A 23523-nucleotide genomic window follows, 5' to 3' on the forward strand; every position below is an offset into this window, starting at 1 on the left:
TATGATTTTAAGAATAGGTTGAACAGGAATATGCTGGAGGCATAAGAGACAGCATTGAGAGAAACAGAATAACAGAAAATTAGTTCCGGGCTACATCATATTCCCAATGCAGAACGTACGGTCTGAATTCAGCCTCATGATCTGTATTCCTGATGCCCACAGTGGGATGTTTGCTGTTGAGGTTAATAGGCCTTAGGAAGAGAACTAACAGCTCTGATGCCTTAGCTACATCCCCAGGGAAGGTGGTGGCTGCAGACGGGGAGCCTTCAAGGGTTATGTTGAAAAAAACAATGTCTAATTCTTTTTTAAAATAATTTGGTTTTAGCTGGACCGACTGTCTCACACCCCACTTTCCACAGTATGGTTAAAAAATAGACATTAGGGAGAGGAGGTCACCATAACATAGCATGAACAGCCAAGTTTCTGGTATTGAGACTGGTTCTAATGCAATAAGGGGTACGTAGGGTTCCAAGGGATCGATTGTGTTAGGGGACTCTCTAGTCTGAGGTACAGACAGACGTTTCTGTTGCCAGCAACAAAAAATCAGAATGGTGTGTTGCTTCCCTGGTGTCAGGATCAAGGATGTCTCAGAGAGGGTACAGAATGTTCTCAAGGGGGAAAGAGACCAGCAGGAGGTTATTGTACACATTGGAACCAACGACATATGAAGGGAAAAGGTTGAGATTCTGAAGGGAGATTACAGAGAGTTAGGCAGGAATTTAAAAAACAGGTCCTCGAGAGTAGTAATATCTGGATTACTCCCAGTGCTACGAGCTAGTAAGGGCAGGAATGGGAGGATAGAGCAGATGACTGCATGGCTGAGGAGTTGGTGGATGGGAGAAGGATTCACATTTTTGGATCATTGGAAGCTCTTTTGGGGTAGAAGTGACCTGTACAAGAAGGACAGATTGCACCTAAATTGGAAGGGGACTAACATACTGGCAGGGACGTTTGCTAGAGTTGCTCAGGAGGATTTAAAATAGTGAGGAAAGGGATCAATCTGAGACTGGTACAGGTGACGACAGAAGCAAGTCAAACAGTCAGGGCAGGCAGGAACAAAGTAGAGAACAAGGTAGAACTGATAAGTTAAACTGCATCTATTTCAATGCAAGGGGTCTAACAGGGAAGGCAGAGGAACTTAGGGCATGGTTAGGAACATGGGACTGGGATATCATAGCAATTACAGAAAAATGGCTCAGGGATGGGCAGGACTGGCAGCTTAAGGTTCCAGGATACAAATGCTACAGGAAGGATAGAAAGAGATGCAAGCGAGGAGGGAGAGTGGTGTTTTTGATAAGGGATAGCTTTACAGCTGTACTGAGGGAGTATGTTCCTGGAAATACATCGAGGGAAGTTACTTGGGTGGAACTGTGAAATAAGAAAGGAATGATCGCGTTATTGGGATTGTATTACACACCCCCTATAGTCAGAGGGAAACTGAGAAACAAATTTGTAAGGAGATCTCAGCTATCTGTAAGAATAATAGGGTGGTTATGATAGGGGATTTTAACTTTCCAAACATAGACTGGGACTGCCATAGTGTTAAGGGTTTAAATGGAGAGGAATTTGTTAAGTGTGTACAAGAAATTTTCTGATTTAGTATGTGAATGTACCTACCAGAAAAGGTGCAAAACTTGACCTATTCTTGGGAAATAAGGCAGGGCAGGTGACTGAGGTGTCAGTGGAGGAGCACTTTGGGTCCAGCGACCATAATTCTATTAGTTTTAAAATAGTGAAGGAAAAAGATAGACCAAATCTAAAAAGTTGAAGTTCTAAATTGGAGAAAGGCGAATTTTGACAGTATTAGGCAAGAACTTTCAAAAGCTGCTTGGGGGCAGATGTCACAGGTCAAGGGAAGGCTGGAAAATGAGACGTCTTCAGAAATGAGATAATGAGAGTCCAGAGAAAGTATATTCCTGTTAGGGTGAAAGGAAAGGCTGGTAGCTATAGGGAATGCTGGATGACTAAAGAAATTGAGGGTTTGGTTAAGAAAAAGAAAGAAGTTTATGTCACATATAGACAGGATAAATCGAGTGAATCCTTAGAAGAGTATAAAGGCAGTAGGAGTATACTTAAGAGGGAAATCAGGAGGGAAAAAGGGAACATGAGATAGCTTTAGCAAATAGAATTAAGGAGAATCCAAAAGGATTTTACAAATACATTCAGGATAAAAGGGTAATTAGGGAGAGAATAAGGCCCCTCAAAGATCAGCAAGGTGGCCTTTTGTGTGGAGCCGCAGGAGATGGGGGAGATGCTAAACGAGTATTTTTTAACAGTGTTTACTGTGGAAAAAGACATGGAAGATATAAAATGTGGGAAACAGATAGTGACATCTTAAAAAATGTCTATATTACAGAGGAGGAAGTGCTGGATGTCTTGAAACGCATAAAAGTGGATAAATCCCCAGGAACTGACAGTGTACTCTAGAAATCTGTGGGAAGCTAGGGCCTCTTACTGAGATACTTGTATCATCGATAGTCATAGATGAGGTGTCGAAAGACTGGAGGTTGATTAATGTGGTGCCACGGTTTAAGAAAGGTGGTAAGGACGAGTCAGGGAACTATAGACCAGTGAGCCCGACATTGGTGGTGGGCAAGTTGTTGGAGGGAATCCTGAGGGACAGGATGTTCATGTATTTGAAAAAGCAAGGACTGATTAGGGATAGTTAACATGGCTTTGTGCATGGAAAATCATGTCTCACAAACTTGAATTGAGTTTTTTGAGGAAGTAACAAAGAGGTTTGATGAGGGCAGAGCTGTAGATGTGATCTAAATGGTCTTCAGTAAGGCATTCAACAAGGCTTGTGTTGGGATACTGGTTAGCAAGGTTAGTTCTCATGGAATACAGGGAGAACTAGCCATTTGGATACAGAACTGGCTCGAAGGTAGAAGACAGAGGGTAGTGGTGGAGGGTTGTTTTTCAGACTGGAGGCCTATGACCAGTGGTGTGTGCCACAAGGATCGGTGCTGGGTTCACTACTTTTCATCACTTACATAAATGATTTGGATGTGAACATAAGAGGTATGGTTAGTAAATTTGCAGATGACACCAAAATTGGAGGCATAGAGTATAGCGAAGAAGGTTACCTCAGATTACAACAGGATCTTAATCAGATAAGCCAATGGGCCGAGACATGGCAGATGGAGTATAATTTAGATAAACGTGAGGTCCTGCATTTTGGGAAAGCTAATCTTAGCAGGACTTATACACTTAATGGTAAGGTCCTAGGGAGCATTGCTGAACAAAGAGACCTTGGAGTGCAGGTTCATAGATAGTGAAGGCGGCGTTTGGTATCCTTCCTTTATTGATCGGAGTATTGAGTACAGGAGTTGGGACTGGATTAGTGGTGCTGGAAGAGCACAGCAGTTCAGGCAGCATCCAACGAGCAGCGAAATCGACGTTTCGGGCAAAAGCCCTTCATCAGGAATAAAGGCAGTGAGCCTGAAGCATGGAGAGATAAGCTAGAGGAGGGTGGGGGTGGGGAGAGAGTAGCATAGAGTACAATGGGTGAGTGGGGGAGGAAATGAAGGTGATAGGTCAAGGAAGAGCTTCAGAGCAGAGGAAATGACCTGGGAGTTGCAGTGGGAGAGGGACTCCCTGAGATTCTTGTGGAGACAGGAGGAAAACTTCTTCAAGGCAGGCATCCTTGCAAGAGGATTCGCAGTCGGGTTAAAGTCAATGAGGCAAAAACAATGACTGCAGATGCTGGAAAGCAAATACTGGATTAGTGGTGCTGGAAGAGCACAGCAGTTCAGGCAGCATCCAACCTTGACCTATCACCTTCATCTCGTCCCCCACTCACCCATTGTACTCTATACTACTCTCTCCCCACCCCCACCCCCACCCTCCTCTAGCTTATCTCTCCATGCTTCAGGCTCACTGCCTTTATTCCTGATGAAGGGCTTTTGCCCGAAACGTCGATTTCACTGCTCGTTGGATGCTGCCTGAACTGCTGTGCTCTTCCAGCACTACTAATCCAGTATTTGCTTTCCAGCATCTGCAGTCATTGTTTTTACCTACAGGAGTTGGGAGTCATGTTGCAGCTGTACAGGATATTGGTTAGGCATGGTTGGAATATTGCGTGCAATTCTGCCCTCCTTCTTATCAGAAAGATGTTGTGAAACTTGAAAGGGTTCAGAAAAGATTTACAAGCATGTTGCCAGGGGTGGAGGATTTGAGCTGTAGGGGGAGGTTGAATAGGCGAAGGCTATTTTCCCTGGAGTGTCAGAGGCTGAGGGGTGACCTTATAGAGGTTTATAAAATCATGAGGGGCATGGATAGGATAAATAGACAAAGTCTTTTCCCTGGGTTGGGGGAGTACAGACTAGAGGACATAGGTTTAGGCTGAAAGGGGAAAGATATAAAAGAGACCTAAGGGGAACTTTTTCATGCAGAGGGTGGTACGTGTATGCCAGAGGAAGTGGTGGAGGCTAGTACAGTTGCAACATTTAAAAGGCATCTGGATGGGTATACGAATAGGAAGGGTTTGGAGGGAAATGGGCCGGATGCTGGCAGGTGAGATGAGATTGAGTTGGGAATCTGGTCGGCATGGACAGGTTAGACCGAAGGGTCTGTTTTCCGTGCTGTATATCTCTGTGACTCTATGTGGCCCAAACTACGTTATTCTAAAGCAACAGGGCCAGTCCTCTAGACTTGCATGTTTATTTTTCTCAATGTGGTCACCCAATTTCTATCTTTTTTTATTCATTCACGTGCTATGTGTATCACTGGCTGGGCCAGCATTTCTTACCCATCCCTAACTACCCCTGAGAAGATGGCGGCTTGATCCGCTGCAGTTCTTGTGGAATAGGGACACCTGCAATGCTGTTAAGAAGAGAGTTCCAGGATTTTGACCCAGCAACACTGAAGGAATGGTGACATAAATTTCCAAGTCAGGACGGTGAGTGGCTTAGAGGCAGATTTGTGGTTGATGATGTTCTTGTGTCTTTGTTCGATCAGATAGTAGAGGTCACAGGTTTGGAAGGTACTGTCTAAGAATCCTCAGCGAATTGTTGCAGCAAATATCATAGATGTTTAAAGCAATGAAAGGAATTGAATTTTAATGATTTGAGGGACAAGGAGCCAAATGAGATTGTTGGGTAAGGGAGAGGAGGACAGTGATATAGCAAACTGGAGTCATGTTATAGTTTAAAGAAGTAAATTCTGGAAGAAACTAGAGCATACATAAAAGCTTCTTCATTTGGGAGATGGAGATAAGTGAGGAGATGGGAGTTACTGGATAGAGGGATGTCATCCTTCTGACATCTTTCCGGAGTAACCATTAAAGGCATGCCCGGATTTGCAATCTGACAGGGCAGCACTGCTATTGTTTTTGGACCTTTGCTCTCTTCTTGTGGAGAACCGTGGAAAGATTCACAGGCCAATTAGCAGTTAGACAGTTGGTGACATCCCATCATGATAGTGGCTATCTCTAAATGAGCTGCTAATGGTATGGTTTTGCCCAAAGTGGGTCCAGCAACCCATTTGAAGGTTTTTGTGAATGGTTAGAGTCTGGACTTGGAAATGTAGGACTAAGGAACAGGAACAGGCCATTAAGCCCTTTTGGCTACTCTTCCATTCAATAAAATCAGCTACTGCAACACCATCCACTTGTACTATCCTGATATCGCGTGATATTTTTCATATCTATAAATCTTTCAATCTCTATCTTGAATATCCTCAATGACTGAACCTCCATAGCCGTCTGGGGCAGAGAATAGCAAGGATTCACTGCCCTCTGAGGGAAGAAATTCCTTCTCAGCTCAGTCCAAAATGGCCAACCCTTTATCCTGAGATCGTGTCCCTGAACAAAACATGAAAATCTTTGCCCTTCTTTTACTCTCCAGAAAAGACAGACACTGGGGCCAACTTATATCATCCATTCTGAGCATTTTCACTGTTAAGTTGTTCAGCAAATCACCCTACGGATGACTGAATTCTACTCAAATTCTGTCTAAATTAAAGTGTTTTTTCCGTGCGGTTACAATGGGGTTTAAATAAAAAGAGTTGATTGCTTTTCACTCCTCCACTGTCATTCCAGCGAACACTAACAATTCAATCAAGGAAACAAGCCCATTTTAGTATCTCCACAACAAAACTGATGATAAATCACAATCTTGATGAGCGACCTATTTTATAGAGATCAGACATGAGGCAGCTGAAGCACTAACTGGAATCGGCAGCTGACGAGTCACTGGTCCAACAAAACGTTGAAAGTAATTGACTGCGCCTTTTAGCACAAGAGGAGTCTTTCAGGGCAGGTCTGGCTTCCCCTCCCCCATTAGTCCTGCAAGATTATTTTTGTCCAGGCAGAGGATATCACTGGCTGGGCCAGTATTTATTGTCCATCCCTAATTCTCTTGAGAAGGTAATGGTGTGCTGCCTCCTTGAATTGCTGCAGTCCATGTGGTATAGGGCACCCAAAATGCTGTTCGGGAGGAAGTTCCCAGACTTTGTCCAATATACAGTGGAGGTCTGCTATAAAGGAATGATTGGGTCCCAAAATATAAAACTACATTCTAGACGGATCACATCAAAGCTGCACCTCATTAATAAGAAAATTTTTACTTTTTCATTCATTCATGAGATATAGGTGAGGGGCATTTGTTGCCCATCCTTAATTGCCCCTTGAACGGAGTGATAAGCTAGGACCATTTCTGAGGGACAGTAACAGAAATTGTTGGAGAAACTCAGCAGGTCTGGCAGCAACTATGGAGAGAGAAACAGAGTTAATGCTTTGAGTCCAGTGACCCTTCTTCAGAGTTGATTGCAGCTAGGAAAAGGTGGTATTTATGCTGATGATGGGGGGAGGGAGGGGCAAATCAGTTAGCTGATAAGTGGGGACAGAGCACAGAGAGAGAGAGAGAGAGAGAGATAGTTAGACAGACAAAGGGATGATTGATAGTAAGTCAGGGAAGAAGAAAAATTAAAAGTACAGTTCTGAATAAGGGTCAGTGAACTCGAAACAATAACTCTGTTTTTCTCTCTCCACAGCTGCTGCCAGACTTGCTGAATTTCGTCAGCAACTTCTGTTGTTATTTCAGATTTCCAGCATCCACAGTTCTGTATTTCATTTTACCATTTCAGAGGGAGGTTAAGAGTTGATAAGTGTGGTGCTGAAAAAAGCACAACAGGTCAGGCTGCATCTGAGGAGCAAGAGAATCGACATTTCAGGCATTACCCTTCTTCAGGACAGAAAGGTCATGCCTTAAACCTCAACTCACTTGGTCCTCGCATGCTGCCTGACCTTCTGGTGCTCTTCCAGCAACACGCTTTATCAACTCTGACTCTCCAGCATCTGCAGTCCTCACTTTCTCCTAGAGGGAAGTTAAGAGTCAATCTCATTGATGTAGGTCTGGAGTCACATGTAGACCAGGCGGGGTAAGGATAGCAGAATTCCTTTCCCTAAAGGGTATAAGTTGGTTGCCAGATTTTTACTGAATTTAAATGTCACCATCTACCACAGAGAGATGCAAACTATGTCCCAAGAACATTAGCCTGGGGCTCTTGATTATTAGACCAGTAACATACCAGTCAGCCACTGCCTAACTAGCAAAATGAGGACTTTGAATTCAAATTTGCCTCTTTTGGGAGCAATAAGACCCCCGTAGTTCAAGAGAATTCTTAATGGAATTATGAGCAGTAGTTCTAAGTCAAGACAGTGTGTAACTTGGAGAGAACTTGTAGGGGAGGTGGTCTCATGTGTGTGCTGCCATTGTTTTTATAGGTGTTAGAGATCACAGGTCTGGAAGGTGCTGCCAAAGGAGTCTTGGTGAACTACTGCAGTTCATCTTGTAGATGGTACACACTGCTGCCACTGTGCATCAGTGACGGAGGAGGTGGTGTTGAAGTTGGTGATCAGTTAAGCCAGCTGCTTTGTCCTGGATGGTGGAAAACTTCTTGATAATTGTTTGAGTTGTGAATTTTTGGAATTCTCTATCCAAGAGGGTTGTGGATGGTCTATTGTTGAATATATTTAGGTCTGGAACAGTCTTTTGGTCTCTCAGAATGGAGAGGTGGCAAAAAAGTGCAGTTGAAGCCTAACATCAGCAATGATTGTATTCAAAGGTACAGCAGGCTCGATGAGCCTGGGGTTGACTTTCCAAAATTGGCCCATAAAATTAATAGACAAACCAAGTAAAAAAATTCCAGAAGTGTTACAGAAAAATACTGGGTTACTTTTCCATCTTTTTTTGTATATTAATCATATTGAAGAGGGGAACAAAAAGGGATATTTGACAAAGTATTAGGAATTATCCACCTTGATAATGAAGTGATTTTTCACACTTTCCCTTGGTGTGGTATCAACAGCTGTACAACACTTTAGTGTTTTCCATATCCTGAACATAACTCACACTAGGATCCCATTTATCCACCACCCCTGTGCTCCCTGAATTGCAATAATCCCCTGCCCTGAAACATCTTGGTTTTAAAATTCTCCCCCTCCTTTTCAAATCTCACCATGACTTCACCCGCTCCCGATCTCTGCGAGTTCCTCCAGACCTACAACCTTTGTAAACAGTTCTTCGATCTTCCAGTTCTGGTATCAAGCATATCCCTTAATCGTTCAACCACTGGTGATATTACCGTCAAATGGCTAAGGCTCCCGAGCTCTGCAATTCCCTTCTTAAATGTCTCCACCTCTCTTGCTTCCTTCTAGATTCATCTTGAACCTGATCCCTTTGAAAAAGCTTTTGGCTACCTTTCCAAATGTCTTCAAATATGGCTCAGTGTCAACCTTTGATCACAATGCTGTGAAGGATCTTCAGGACCTTTACTGCTTTAAAGAATGATGTATAAATGCAAGCAAGTGTGGTTTAGCTGATTTTGGTCATTAATTGTAAACTCAATTCATCCTCCAGAAACCTTGTGCATGTGTGTGGGATTGTGTATTTTGTGTATCTGTGCTTGTCATTGTGACTGTGAACATCATGGCGTTTATACAGACATTGTGTGCACGTCATGGTATCTGTGCGTGTCACTGCACATGTGCATTGGTGTGTCTGCATGTCATTGTCTGTGCACGGGCCATTGCGACTGCATGATGTATCTGTGTGTCACTGCATCTGTACATAACATTGTGTCGGTATCATGGGTATACGAATAAGGAGGGTTTGGAGGGATATGAGCTGGGTGTTGGCAGGTGGGACTAGATTGAGTTGGGATAGCTGGTCAACATGGCCAAGTTGGACTGAAGGGTCTGTTTCCGTGCTGTATATCTCAATGACTCCATTTGCAATGGATCACCCTGGTCAACTGCATGTGTGCATCATTGTGACTACATGTGCACTTCACTGCATGTGCTCACGTCATTGTATCTGTCCCTCTCTATAAGAATGGTGGTAAGCACAGTAAAAAGTGCCACCAGGCTCTTCACAACAGTATTAATAATCAAAATTCAACACTGAGTCACAGAAGATGACCAAATGCCTGGTCAAATAAGTAGTCTAGGTTTCAGGAGAGAATTTCAGAGTTTGGGCTTCAGGCAGCTGAAAGCAAGGCTATCAAAGGGTGAAGCAATTAAAATTTGGGATGCACAATTGACCAGGGTGATCCATTGCAGATGGAGTCATAGAGATGTACAGCACAGAAACAGACCCTTCAGTCCAACTATCCCAACCCAATCTAGTCCCACCTGCGAGCATCCAGCCCATATCCCTCCAAACCCTTCCTATTCATATACCCATCTAGATGAGGCATCTCTCACAGGATGGAAAGAGCCATCATCATCCTTGCTTCTATCTTCTCATTGAAATATTTTTGTCTATTCTTTCACGGGATGTGAACTTTGCTGGCAAGACCAGCATTCATTGAAGGTCCCTCATTGCCCTTGAACTGAGGGACTTGTTTGGCTATTTCAGAGGGAATTTAAGAATCAGCCAACATGGCTGTGTGTCTCTTCACGCCTGCTTGGCCATTTAATAAAATCACAGTGCGAATTACATTAACTCAATTTTCCTGCAATTTCCCATAATTCTCTGTGTTAAAACAAAAATCTGCCCATCTTAGTCACACCAAGACCGATCTCTCTGGAGCAGACAATTCCAAAGACTCACACCTTCTTCACAAAGAATCTCATTCTCACAATTCAAAATTGCTGATCCCTTATCCTGAGACTATGACTCAAAGTTCTAGATTGTCCAATCAGTTGAGGAGACAGCCTTTCAACAGATACCCTGCCCAAGCCTCTCAGAATTTCACAACTTTCGCCAAGGTCACCATCCAATCGTCAGAGAGGATAGGCCCATTCTGCCCTAGTTTGCCATTGTTGGCTCAACATACCTTTTACAGAGATGTTAGGTGGGGGCCCCTCAATCCTCAGGTTCCATGGGGGATCCCCCAGATTGGCAAAGTCCCTCATCCGGAGGTAGCTGATGGTCAACCGGATGATGGAGGCCTTGTCCAGCTGGCTGGTGATAGCTCCCGGGAGTGGAAGCATCTTCGCCAATTCGTAGAACTCAAAGTTTTCTTTCCCCCGTCGAAAGCGAGCAGCATTGCGAGACTTCTCCTTCCGGAGGGCTTGCAAACTGGGAAAGAGGACAAAGACATTCTGTCATTAGATTTTCATTCCCTCACCATTCTAGACTGCTTCATCATTTTTTATTCTTGTGCCCAAAGTCATTCTGGTTAAGGAGAATCCCTACTTATGGTGAATGAAACCATCAAACTCTCTCAGCATAACGTTTCGCTCTACACTGACACAGCCCATCAAATACACACACACACACACAATACAGAACAGGATTAGATACAAAGTAAAACTCTCAAAACACTGTCCCCATCAAACACTTCCAAGACAGGAGCAGCAGGAAGTTCGATACAGTATCTCCAACAAATAGTCCCAGATAATTGGAGAGATATGGGCCGGATGCTGGCAGTTGGGACTAGATTGAGTTGGGATATCTGGTCAGTATGGACGGGTTGGACCGAAGGGTCTGTTTCCATGCTGTACATCTCTTTGACTCTATATGAAACTGAACTCAGCTTGGGCAGTTACTAAACTCTGGATTCTGGAAGGTATTAGCTCCCAGTGGCATTCGCTATTGCATGGAATGTATTTGAGCACCAGACTCCATTAGTCCCAGTGAGGAACCATTGACACTCACTGGCTCAGCAGCCAGGTAAAGAGTAGGTTTTTGGGAGAATAAAACAGAGGTGGGGAGTGTCAAAAGGTTCTAAGGGGGAAAGAACAAGTCCATTCCTAATGCTTCTAGCCGTCTGCAGTTTTAATTTTCTGCTTCTCACCACGTCTGCCCTCTTCCTTCCAATAAAGTTCAACTCCAGCTCAAGAAACAGAAATTTCATCTTCCTGTTAGATGCTTTGAAGACCCACAGACTCAAAACTAAGTCCAACAATTTCAGATCATAACCTTGTTCTCCAGTTGTTTACAATTCCAGATCCTGAACATTTGAAATACTGTTTACAATTTTGGACTCCTTATGTAAGGAGGGACATACTTTTTTTATTCTTTCATGAGAAGTGGATATCAAGCAAAACATTTATAACATAACAGCAAAGGCAAAAAAAAACATGCCCACCCATACTTTCCCTGAAACGGAGTCATTTCAGAGGGCAGTTTAGAGTCAACCACATTGCCATAGATCTGCATTCACATATAAGTATGGCAAATTGAAGTTGGGTTTTTACATCAACCAACAATGGTCGCCATCGGTCCAGCTTTTAATTCACTGAATTCAAATTTTGCAATCTTCCATGGTGGTATTTGAACCCATGAACCCAGAACATGAGCCGAGGTCCTCTGGATTACTAGCCCAGTGACTTACCACCATGGATACAAAATTGGCTTTATGGTAGGAAGCAGAGCATAATAGTGGAAGGATGTTTGTCAGACTGGAGGCCTGTGACTAGTGAAGTGCCTCAGGAGTCAGTGCTGGGTCCTTTACTGTTTGTTATCTCTATCAATGATTTGAATGAGAATGTACAAGGCATGATTAGTAAGTTTGCTGATGACATTAAAATAGGCAGTATCATGGACTTAGAAGAAGAACTTAGAATCTCTACAGTGTGGAAACAGGCCCTTCGGCCCAACAAGTCCACACCAATGCTCCAAAGAGTAACCCACATAGAACCGTTTCCCTACCCTATATTTACCCCTGACGAATGCACCTAACCTACACATCCCTGAATATTATGGGCAATTTAGCTTGGCCAATTCACCTAACCAGCACATCTTTGGATTGTGGGAGAAAAGCGGGGCACCCGGAGAAAAACCATACAGATGTTGGGAGAATGTGCAAACTCCACACAGACATTCGCCCGAGGTTAGGATCTAACCCGGGTCCCTGGCACTGTGAGGCAGCAGTGCTAACCACTGCGCTGCCGTCAAAGAGAAATATTATCAGAAATTGCAGCAGGACCTTGATCAGCTGGGGAAGTGTGCTGAAAAATGGCAAATGGAGTTTAATATAGATAAGTGTGAGGTCTTGCGTTTTGGAAAGTCAAATCAAGGTAGGAGTTTCACAGTGAATGGTAGGGCCTTAAGGAGTGTAGTGGTATAGAAGGATCTTGGAGTTCAGGTTCACACTTCTCTGAAAATGGAGTCACAGATAGACAGGGCAGTGAAGAAAACGTTTAGCACACTGGCCTCCACCAGTCAGGGCAATGAGTATCGAAGTTTATAAGTTATGTTGCAGTTATACAGCACGTTGGTGAGGCTGCATTTAGAGTATTGTGCTCAGTTTGGGTCACCTTGTTATAGGAAGGATGCTATTAAACTGGAAAGAGTGCAGAAGACATTTACAAGGATGTTACCTAGACTCAATAGTCTGAGTTATAGGGAGAGGTTGGGCAAGCTAGGACTTGTTTCTTTAGATTGTAGGAGACTGAGGGGGAACATTTAGATGTGTATAAGATATTGAGAGGCATGGATAGGGTGAGTGCACTCAGTCTATTTCCCAAGGTTGGGTATCGAGGACTAGAGGACATCGGTTTAAGGTTAGATGGGAAAGAATAAAAGGGAACCTGAGGGTGGTACACATATGGAATGAGCTGCCAGCAGAAGTGGTTGAGGCAGGTACATTAACAACACTTAAAAGGAATTTGGACAAATACATGGATATGAAAAGATTAGAAGGATATGTGCCAAATGCAGGAAAATGGGGTTAGCATGGACGGACATTTTGATCAGCATGGACCAGTTTGGGCCAAAGGGCCCGTCTCTATGCCATCAACCTTCTCCATTTGCAAAGGAAGCTATTCAGAGAAAGTTCATTCGACTGACAGCTGGGATGAAGGGAGTTTTGCTTTCAAGGAGAGGTCAGGCAGGTTGGGGCTTGTAGTCATTGGAGTTTTGAAGAATGAGAGATGATCTTATTAAAGGCATACAAGTTTGAAGGGGCTTAACAGGATGGATACTACGAGGATGTTTTCTTTTGTGGGGATGCAATCAAGAACTAGGGGAAACCCATTTAAAATAGAAACGATGAGAAATTTCTTCACTCAGAGGGATATTCGTCTTTGGAATTCCCTTTCAGAGGCTTCAGGATCGCCAAATATATTCAAACCTGAGTTAATTGATGAGGGAGTCCAACGCTTGGAGGACAAGTGTGGGATAAAGGGAATTATACTTTCATTCGGAGACTAGCTGCTGAACATGTTGATCACCATTGAACTGGAGGCTGGGTAATAAGTCTCCAGGTAAAAGCATCCTCGACGACCACCCTATAGTTACGTTCAATAAAAACCTGTGACTGTTCACTCACAAAACTGTCAATCCCAGATTATGACAATGGGACGAGCAGGCTCGATGGGCTGAATGGCCTCCTCCAGCCCTTATATTCATTCACGCCATCGCCTTCTCTTCGTTTTTTTTTCCCTGACCTCCCACCATCATCCCCTCTTCAATGTAATTCCTCGTGTTTTCCAGTCCCCTCTTCCCCACAGCACTCTCCTCTTGCTTAAACCCATTTGCTCCCAGTTCGGAGAGGGGGCAAAAAAGGCGCGAACTCGTCAGTCTCGCTCGCTCGCTTGCCGTCGACGCTGGCCAAACGGCTGAGCACTTCCAGAATCTTCCATCAGCGCGCGCATTTCCCCCCCAACGGCAGAGGCCTCACGCGTGGAGTGAATGTTTGAAGGAAACGTATGGAGCGTTGGCCAGGTGGGTTTTGGGAAACAAGTTTGAAATAAAAACAGAATACGCTGGAGAAACTCAGCAGGTCTGGCAGATCTGTGGAGACAGGGAGAAAAGCAAACACTTCGGGGCCACAGACTCTGCACCAGAACGCGCAATGTTTCTGTTTTTATTCAGATTTCCAGTACCCGCAGCTCTTTGGCTTTTCTCTTTTTTCGAAATGTCGAGAGTTGGCTTCTTGCCAGGAAGGGACATAAACCATTATAATATTTACACAGCTGCAGGGGGAGAGAGAGAAAAATAATACTGAGTGGAATGTGTAAAGACTGCCCGGGGTCGCTTCTTCTGGCATTGAATTCCAAAAGTAAACTGTACGAAGTAGCTTCAGAAACACTCACTCCAAATCGCTGTGACCAGAATAGACAACTGTATGTGGAAAATGGTATTAAATCAGATAACAGATGCAAAATGTTACCAGATTCACGTGCAGGAGCTATGCAAAAATAGGGTTAGATCTAGAATCTCCTTAGACACTACCATGCGTGACACTTCTGCTCCTAATTCCAACATATAGAGACAACATATACAACAGTGTAACAGGTATAAATCCAGATCAATGTTCCAGCTCTTGACACAATAAGGTTTATCAGTCAACCACACTCTTCCTGTTATTTGAACCCATGGAACATGAAAGCATTGGAAAACTCGCAGCTTCTTTCCTCTGAAAAATCTCCTGAAACAAATCTGTATCAGAATTAAAGAAGACGAACTCCATTGTGTCTCTGGTGGTGCACCAAAGGGGTCTGAATCGGTCTGCGCAGCAAAAGGATTGTGATTAAAAACCAAAAGAACTGTGGATGCTGTAAATCAGAAACAAAAACAAATTGCTGGAAAAGCTCAGCAGACCTGGCAGCATCTGTTGAGAGAAATTAGTTAACATTTCGGTTCAAGTGACCCTTCCTCAGAAAGTTCTGAGGATGGGTCACTCAACCAGAAACATTAAATCTGATTTTTCTCCACAGATGCTATCAGATCTGCTGAACTTTTCCAGTAATTTCTGTTTTTGTTTGTGAAAAGGATTGTGAGCTGTGATTATAAATTCATGTCTCTGGAGGGTGTCATGAGCCTGCCATATGTGCACCTTGCCATTAAGACAGTTTACTTTTCAGGATTCGTGTTGTGGGTTTCCAGTGTTGTTTGATTAGATTAGATTACTTAGTGTGGAAACAGGTCCTTCAGCCCAACAAGTCCACACCGACCCACCGAAGCGCAACCCACCCAGACCCATTCCCCTACACCTAACACTACGGGCAATTTAGCATGGCCAATTCACCTCACCTGCACATTTTTGGACTGTGGGAGGAAACTGGAGCACCCGGAGGAAACCCACGCAGACACTGGGAGAATGTGCAAACTCCACACAGTCGACTGAGGTGTGACTCTACCTATCGGTTAGTCTGCTACAGGTCTGTAAGCTATACACAGAAATTCACTGATTAGCTGTAATGTCTGCTTTGTAACTTATAATGTGTTTTACTGTTTAAAATAAACTAACCCACAGAGTTAATCCCTGATCAGCAATTGATGATTAGACTAATATCATTAATATCAGAGTTAAAAAAGTGTGGTGCTGGAAAAGCACAGCGGGTCAGGCAGCATCTGAGGAGTCGTCGCTTCCTCCTATTATCACTAACATGCTGAGCATGTTAACATTGCGCTTATAAGGCCTATTGTGCTTGCCCAGTCAGGAAGCAAATTAATCTTCAAGTGAAAAATATATTCGCCAGTCTTATATTGTGCTAAAATGCATGCGACAACCCTCTATATCTTTGCTCATTACAGTGCCATTGAAAACACAGCTTTCTGGTAAGCAGCCAAATTCCTATAAAGAAGCCAATTTAACTCACTTAAGAATGGCAAACATTCAGGGTGTGCACCAGATTGATAGCAAGCGGGGAAGGTCAAAGACATATTATCAGACTATCCACAAAGTTACCCAGTTTAAATTGAGACACAACAGACCTCTTAATAGAACTGAACATGTTTAAGCAATGTTCACAGCTATGGTTTCAAGATTTGGATATGTCAGATGAAGAAAAAACATACAATTTGCTTAGCAATTTGGAATAAAGGGCTATATAGACTGAAGACATCAGAAATAAAAGAGTTCCAAAAGATATACGTCACATTACAGCAGCAATTCAAAGTCCGATCAAACTTCAGACAGAGACAGAATGCATAGACCATTTTGTGAACAGATTCAGAGAAAGGGGTTCATTCTGTGATTTTTTTTCAGGTGGGGAGCTACTAAACTGGACAAAACAGCTACAAAACAGGACAAAACAGCTATAAAAATTGGTGATTATTTAAATTATCTGTGCTCAGAAAACTGGTGACTATTAATTATGTCAGGGACAAAAAACTGCAAATGCTGGAATCCAAGGTAGACAAGCAGGAGGCTGAAGAATACAACAAGCCAGGCAGCATCAGAAGGTGGAGAAGTCAACATTTCGGGTGTAACCCTTCTTCAGGACTATTGATTATGAGCTGAGATTCCCAATCAAATCACAGAACCAAATAGACCGCAGCATTTCAACAATGCAGTCCACCACTATCTTCTCAAGGGTAACTAGAGATGAGCAATAACTGCTGGCCCAGCCAGAAATGCCTACATCCTATGTGTGAATGATTTTTTTTAAGAATACATTGATATAGGATCAAGTATATGGGATACTCCTGCTCAGTTCACAAAGAATGAAGAGCTGAAAGAAAAAGCAAGGCGGCACAAAAAATTACAAATACTGCATTATCAATCCAATTAAAAGACTGCTCAATTGCAGGAAGATCTGGAGCAATTCACACATCAAAGAGATCATGCTTAGCAGGAAAAGCTACAGAAGCATTAGCTTGAGCTCAGAACAATGTTGGAGAACACAACAGACCCTGCAAAAATAGATGGAGATGTATAACACATACATCAAGGAGCTGCCATTCATTCAGACAGTATTCTTCAAAACTAAATTCTTCAAAACTTCAGTGCTCCAGCAAAAGAAATCAGCAAGACATGGAAGAATCCAAATAATCACTGGAGCAGCAAGTGTGAGAGATCCAGGCATCAAATAAAATAAAAAAGTTAAAACCTTGAAGGGCCAGACGGTTAGTGCAGCAGGATGTGAAGGAGAAAATATACCAGGGCAACAAAACGCTAAATCTTTGATAGAACTAGAAGAACCCATGGTGAAAAACCAGAAGCTTCAAAATAAGCTGTTAAGAAATGAAAAGTACATGCCAAAAAGGTTTGAAAACAGCTTGAGGAGCAAGATCAGGCAGCAGCTGATCTGGAATAAAACTTGGCTGAGCTGCATCAGGATGAACAAAGTCTAGGACAGAACTGCAGCCCATGGTATAGAAACTTGACGAGACAAACAGGAGCAACAGGCAATATCGCTGACAATCAATGGCATTTCTGGACAAAGTCCCATCATGGAATCAAAATATTGCAGATGGTGGAAATCTGAAATAAAACAGGAAGTGAGCTTCTCCAGCACTTTTCATTTCACTATCGTGAGATCTGTAAGTATCAGCAGATTATCAACATAGTACAGAGACTTATAGGCTCTGGAAAGTTTTTTTAAGGAAAGAAGGATGTTGCATATACAGTATTGTGACTCTGCCTGTCTGTTAGTCTGCTGTAGGTTTACAAGCACCATGTGCAAAAACCAGTTTGCTGTAATGTCTACTTTATAATTATGTGTTTTACTGTTTCAAATAAATTAACCCACAGAGTTAATCAGTCCCAGATGAGTGACTGATTGTTAGACCATTATCATGACAATCTACAAACTTCTGACTCAGATGCAAGAAGACAGCTCATTAAGCCATGGTGACACTTGAAGGAAAAATAACAGTGATTGGAAGGGGGTATGGAAATAAAAAGAACGAGTGAGACACGATATGGGTGAGACAGAAAGCAAACAAGAGAGTGACAGCAGGACAGTTAGCAAGAGAGCAAGGGAGAATCAAGGATGAAGAGTATAAGGGAATGAAAGAACACAGAAAATCTGAACAAGGTGAAAGAGAGATAATTTATTTAAAAGGACGATATTAACAAAAGTGAGTTACAACAGGGAAGGCCCAAATCACAGCAAAGATCACAAAATTTTAAAAAATCTCCTTACTGACAGATTAAAAGAGCTTTCCCCACTTGAATAGAGTGAGAACCGAAAGAGAAATTTTAGTAGCCACTAAACCAAGTGAAATCACAGGGCAGTTACAGCACAGGAAATGACCACTTGGCCCATCATGTCTATGCCAGTCCTCTACAAGAACAACTCCCTAGCCCTGTGCCTTTTCACCAGATCCATGCTTTCTGTATTTGTTCATGGCATGTGGGCACTGCTAGTCAAGGCAGCATTTATTGCCCTCCCCTAATTGCCCACATTAACACAGGACAATCAACTGTCAGTCACATTACTTTAGGTCTAGAGTCACAGGTAGGCCAGACCAGGTAGGGATGGCTGATTCAATTCCCTGTGGGACAGATGCGTTTTTACAACAATTAACAATGGTTACATGGTCACCATTTAGCCAGTTTTTATTACAGATTTTTAAATTCATATTTCACCATCTGCCATGGTAGACTTCAAAGCCATACACCTAGAACATTAGCCTAAGTCTAACCCCAACCTGTCAATTGACATTACCGCTAGGCCACTGACTGACCAGAAATCATTTTTCTTTTGTTAATTATCCAATTCCCTTTCGAAAGCCATGGCTGAACTGGCCTCCCCCACATTCTCAGACAGTGCATTCCAGATCCTTAACCACTCTATGCATGAAAAGTATGTTTCCTCAGATTGCCAGTGTTTCATTTGCCATTCAACGTCCTTCACCAATGGGAATCATTTCTCCCATTCTGCCTTGTTCAGACCTTTCATGGTTTTGGGTAGCTTAATCAAATTCTTTGCCAACATTGCTTTCTCCAAGGAGGACAGTCTCAGATTCTCCAATCTATCCATGTAACAGATCATTTGTCAGAAATTCCAGGAACCATTCTTGGAAATTCTGAAGGCCCCCCTAATGCTCAATTCAGAGTGAACCCCGCTGAGGAGATATTTTGCATAAAGAACATGATGATGCCTCTACAAAGTGGAGAGAACTCCATGTAATGTACTTTCATTGTCATGTTTTGCTTTAGTTTGTAACAGCAGTCTTCCTGTTTGGTAACTTTTCGCTTTTGGGATCCCATTTGTATCACTTCAACATGCAAGGGTCTCACAGTTCACTATTAAACATTAGAGTTAGTGCTTTCTCACTGTGACTAGCTTCATCAATTCTCTGCCTCCCTCTCACTCTTCTCAAAACTTCCTTAAGTGCTTCTTCACTAACAAAGTAAAATGCCCTCAAAAAGCTTCACAGCAATTATCAAAACAATTTAGAGTCATAGAGATGTACAGCATGGAAACAGACCCTTCAGTCCAACCTATCCATGCCGACCAGATATCCCAACCCAATCTAGTCCCACCTGCCAGTACCTGGCCCATATCCCTCCAAATCCTTCCTTTTCATTTACCCATCCAAATGCCTCTTAAATGTTGCAATTGTACCAGCCTCCACCACTTCCTCTGGCAGCTCATTCCATACTCATACCACCCTCTGTGTGAAAACGTTGCCCCTTAGGTCCCTTTCATATAAGGCCATTAGACATAGGAGTGGAAGTAAGGCCATTCGGCCCATCGAGTCCACTCCGCCATTTAATCATGGCTGATGGGCATTTCAACTCCACTTACCCGCATTCTCCCCGTAGCCCTTAATTCCTTGTGATATCAAGAATTTATTAATCTCTGCCTTGAAGTCACTTAGCGTCCCAGCCTCCACTGCACTCCGCGGCAATGAATTCCACAGGCCCACCACTCTCTAGCTGAAGAAATGTCTCCGCATTTCTGTTCCGAGTTGACCCCCTCTAATTTTAAGGCTGTGCCCATGGGTCCTAGTCTCCCCGCCTAACGGAAACAATTTCTCAGCGTCCACCCTTTCCAAGCCATGTATTATCTTGTAAGTTTCTATTAGATCTCCCCTTAACCTTCTAAACTCCAATGAGTACAATCCCAAGATCCTCAGCCGTTCCTCGTATGTTAGACCTACCATTCCAGGGATCATCCATGTGAATCTCTGCTGGACATGCTCCAGTGCCAGTATGTCCCTCCTGAGGTGTGGGGCCCAAAACTGGACACAGTGCTCCAAATGGGGCCTAACCAGAGCTTTATAAAGTCTCAGTAGCGCATCGCTGCTTTTATATTTCAACCCTCTTGAGATAAATGACAACATTGCATTCGTTTTCTTAATCACGGATTCCACCTGCATGTTTACCTTTAGAGAATCCTCGATTAGCACTCCCAGATGCTTTTGTACTTTGGCTTTATGAATTTTCTCACCGTTTAGAAAGTAGTCCATGCTTGTATTCTTTATTCCAAAGTGCAAGACCTCACATTTGCTCACATTGAACTTCATCAGCCATTTGCTGGACCACTCTCCCAAACTGTCTAGATCCTTCTGCAGCCTCCCCACTTCTTCAGTACTACCTGCCTGTCACCTATCTTCGTATCATCGGCAAACTTCGCTGCAATGCCCCCAGTTCCTTCATCCAGATCATTAATATATAACGTGAACAGCTGCGGCCCCAACACTGAACCCTGTGGGACACCGCTTGTCACCAGCTGCCATTCCAAAAAACGAACCTCTTATCCCAACTCTCTGGCTGTCTGACAGAAGGCAATCCTCAATCCGTGCCAGTAGCTCACCTCGAACACCATGGGCCCTCACCTTACTCAGCAGCCTCCCGTGTGGCACCTTATCAAAGGCCTTTTAGAAGTCTAGATAGACCACATCCACTGGGTTTCCCTGGTCTAACCTACTTGTCACCTCTTCAAAGAATTCCAACAGGTTTGTCAGGCACGACCTCCCCTTACTAAATCCATGTTGACTTGTTCTAATGCGACCCTGCTCTTCCAAGAATTTAGGAGCCTCATCCTTAACGATGGATTCTAGAATTTTACCAGCAACCGAAGTTAGGCTAATTGGTCTATAACTTTCCATCTTTTGTCTTGATCCTTTCTTGAATAATGGGGTTACAACAGCGATCTTCCAATCATCCGGGACTTTCCCTGACTCCAGTGACTTTTGAAAGATCTCAACCAATGCCTCCGCTATTTCCTCAGCCACCTCCCTCAGAACTCTAGGATGTAGCCCATCGGGGCCAGGAGATTTGTCAACTTTAAGACCTTTTAGCTTTTCTAGCACTCTCTTTTGTAATGGCAACCATACTCAACTCAGCCCCCTGACTCCCTTTAATTGTTGGGATATTACTCGTGTCTTCCAATGTGAAGACTGACGCAAAGTACTTATTAAGTTCTCCTGCGATTTCCTTATCTCCCATCACTAGCCTTCCAGCATCAGTTTGAAGTGGCCCAATATCTACTTTTGCCTGTCGTTTGTTTCTTATGTATTGAAAGAAACTTTTCTAATATTACTGGCTAGCCTACCTTCATATTTGATCCTCTCCTTCCTTATTTCTCTCTTTGTTATTAGATTAGATTAGATTAGATTACTTAGATTAGATTACTTACAGTGTGGAAACAGGCCCTTCGGCCCAACAAGTCCACACCGCCCCGCCGAAGCATAACCCACCCATACCCCTACATCTACATTTACCCCTTACCTAACACTATGGGCAATTTAGCATGGCCAATTCACCTGGCCTGCACATCTTTGGACTGTGGGAGGAAACCGGAGCACCCGGAGGAAACCCACGCAGACACGGGGAGAACGTGCAAACTCCACACAGTCAGTTGCCTGAGGTGGGAATTGAACCCAGGTCTCTGGCGCTGTGAGGCAGCAGTGCTAACCACTGTGCCACCGTGTTTGTTTTTGTAGCCTTCCCAATCTTCTTATTTCCCAGTGCTCTTGGCCACTTTATAGGATCTCTCTTTTTCTTTGATACATTTCCTGACTTCCTTTGTCAGCCATGGCTATCTAATCCCTCCCTGGATAATCTTTGTTTTCTTGGGGATGAACCTCTGTACTGTGTCCTCAATTATACCCACAAACTCCTGCCATTTTTGCTCCCTGCTAGGCTCTGCTTCCAGTCGATTTTCGTCAGTTCCTCTCTCATGCCCTCATAATTACCTTTGTTTAACTGTAACACCATTACATCCGATTTTGCCTTCTCTCTTTCAAACTGCAGACTGAACTCTACCATATTATGATTACTGCTTCCTAAGTGTTCCCTTACTTTAAGATCTTTGATAAAGTCTGGTTCATTACATAGCATTAGGTCCAAAATAGCCTGCTCCCTTGTGGGCTCCATGACATCCTGTAAGCATTCCAAGAATTTCCTTTCTTTGGATTCACTGGCAACATTATTTACCCAGTCCACCTGCATATTGAAGTCCCCCATGATCACCGTGACCTTGCCTTTCTGACAAGCCTTTTTTATTTCCCGGTACATGTTGCGCCTCTGGTCCTGACCACTGTTAGGAGGTCTGCATATAACTCCCATTATGGTTTTTTTGCCTTTGTGGTTCCTCAATTCCACCCACACAGACTCCACATCATCCGACCCTATGTCATTCAGTGCCATAGATTTAATTTCGTTCTTAACTAACAAGGCCACCCCACCCCCTCTGCCCACCTCCCTGTCTTTTCGATAACTTGTAAATACTTGGATGTTTAACTGCCAGTCCTGAGCCCCTGCAACCATGTCTCTGTGATGCCTACCACATCATAATTATTCACGATGATCTGTGCCATTAGTTCATCAGCTTTGTTACGAATGCTACGAGCATTCAGGTAAAGTGCCTTAATGCTAACATTCTTATCATTAGAGATATTGGAAGTTATAAGATGTCCTAAGTTATCCTTCCTTTTGTTGCATTCCTAATCTGCCTCAAGGTTAAATCCATCTACATACATGCTATCCTCCTGCTTATCTTTCCATTTAACTCCATACTCCCTGTTGCTAATATCTTTCCCCTCTCACCTGAAACCTATGCCCTCTAGTTCTGGACTCCCTGACCCCAGGGAAAAGACTTTGCCTATTTGTCCTATCCATGCCTCTTATAATTTTGTAAACCTTAATAAGGTCACCCCTCAGCCTCCAACACTCCAGGGAAAACAGTCCCAGCCTGTTCAGCCTCTCCTTATAGCTCAATTCCTCCAACCCTGGCAACATTCTTGTGAAACTTTTCTGAACCCTTTCAAGTTCCACTGTACAAGTTGGATGGATTGCACCTAAATTGGAAGGGGAGTAATATACTGGCATGGAAATTTACTATGCTGCTCGGGAGGATTTAAACTAGTAAGGTGAGGGGGTGGGACCCAGGGAGACAGTGAGGAAGGAGATCAATCTGAGACTGGTACAGTTGAGAACAGAAGC

The 23523-nt window shown here is 43.4% G+C and overlaps 1 protein-coding gene across 7 annotated transcripts in view; it reads right to left on the reverse strand.

Moving 5' to 3' along the window:
• The window catches only part of npas1 (neuronal PAS domain protein 1), a 442697-nt gene that overhangs the window by 284558 nt on the left and 134616 nt on the right, over positions 1–23523 (reverse strand). For all 7 annotated transcript variants that reach the window (XM_072549368.1, XM_072549363.1, XM_072549362.1 and 4 more), the window contains one exon: positions 10282–10526. In XM_072549368.1, the coding sequence (XP_072405469.1) occupies positions 10282–10526 (245 nt within the window). The remainder of the gene's footprint in view (positions 1–10281; positions 10527–23523) is intronic.

The sequence above is a fragment of the Chiloscyllium punctatum genome, chromosome 29 (assembly GCF_047496795.1).
Source record: "Chiloscyllium punctatum isolate Juve2018m chromosome 29, sChiPun1.3, whole genome shotgun sequence".
NCBI lineage: Eukaryota > Metazoa > Chordata > Chondrichthyes > Orectolobiformes > Hemiscylliidae > Chiloscyllium > Chiloscyllium punctatum.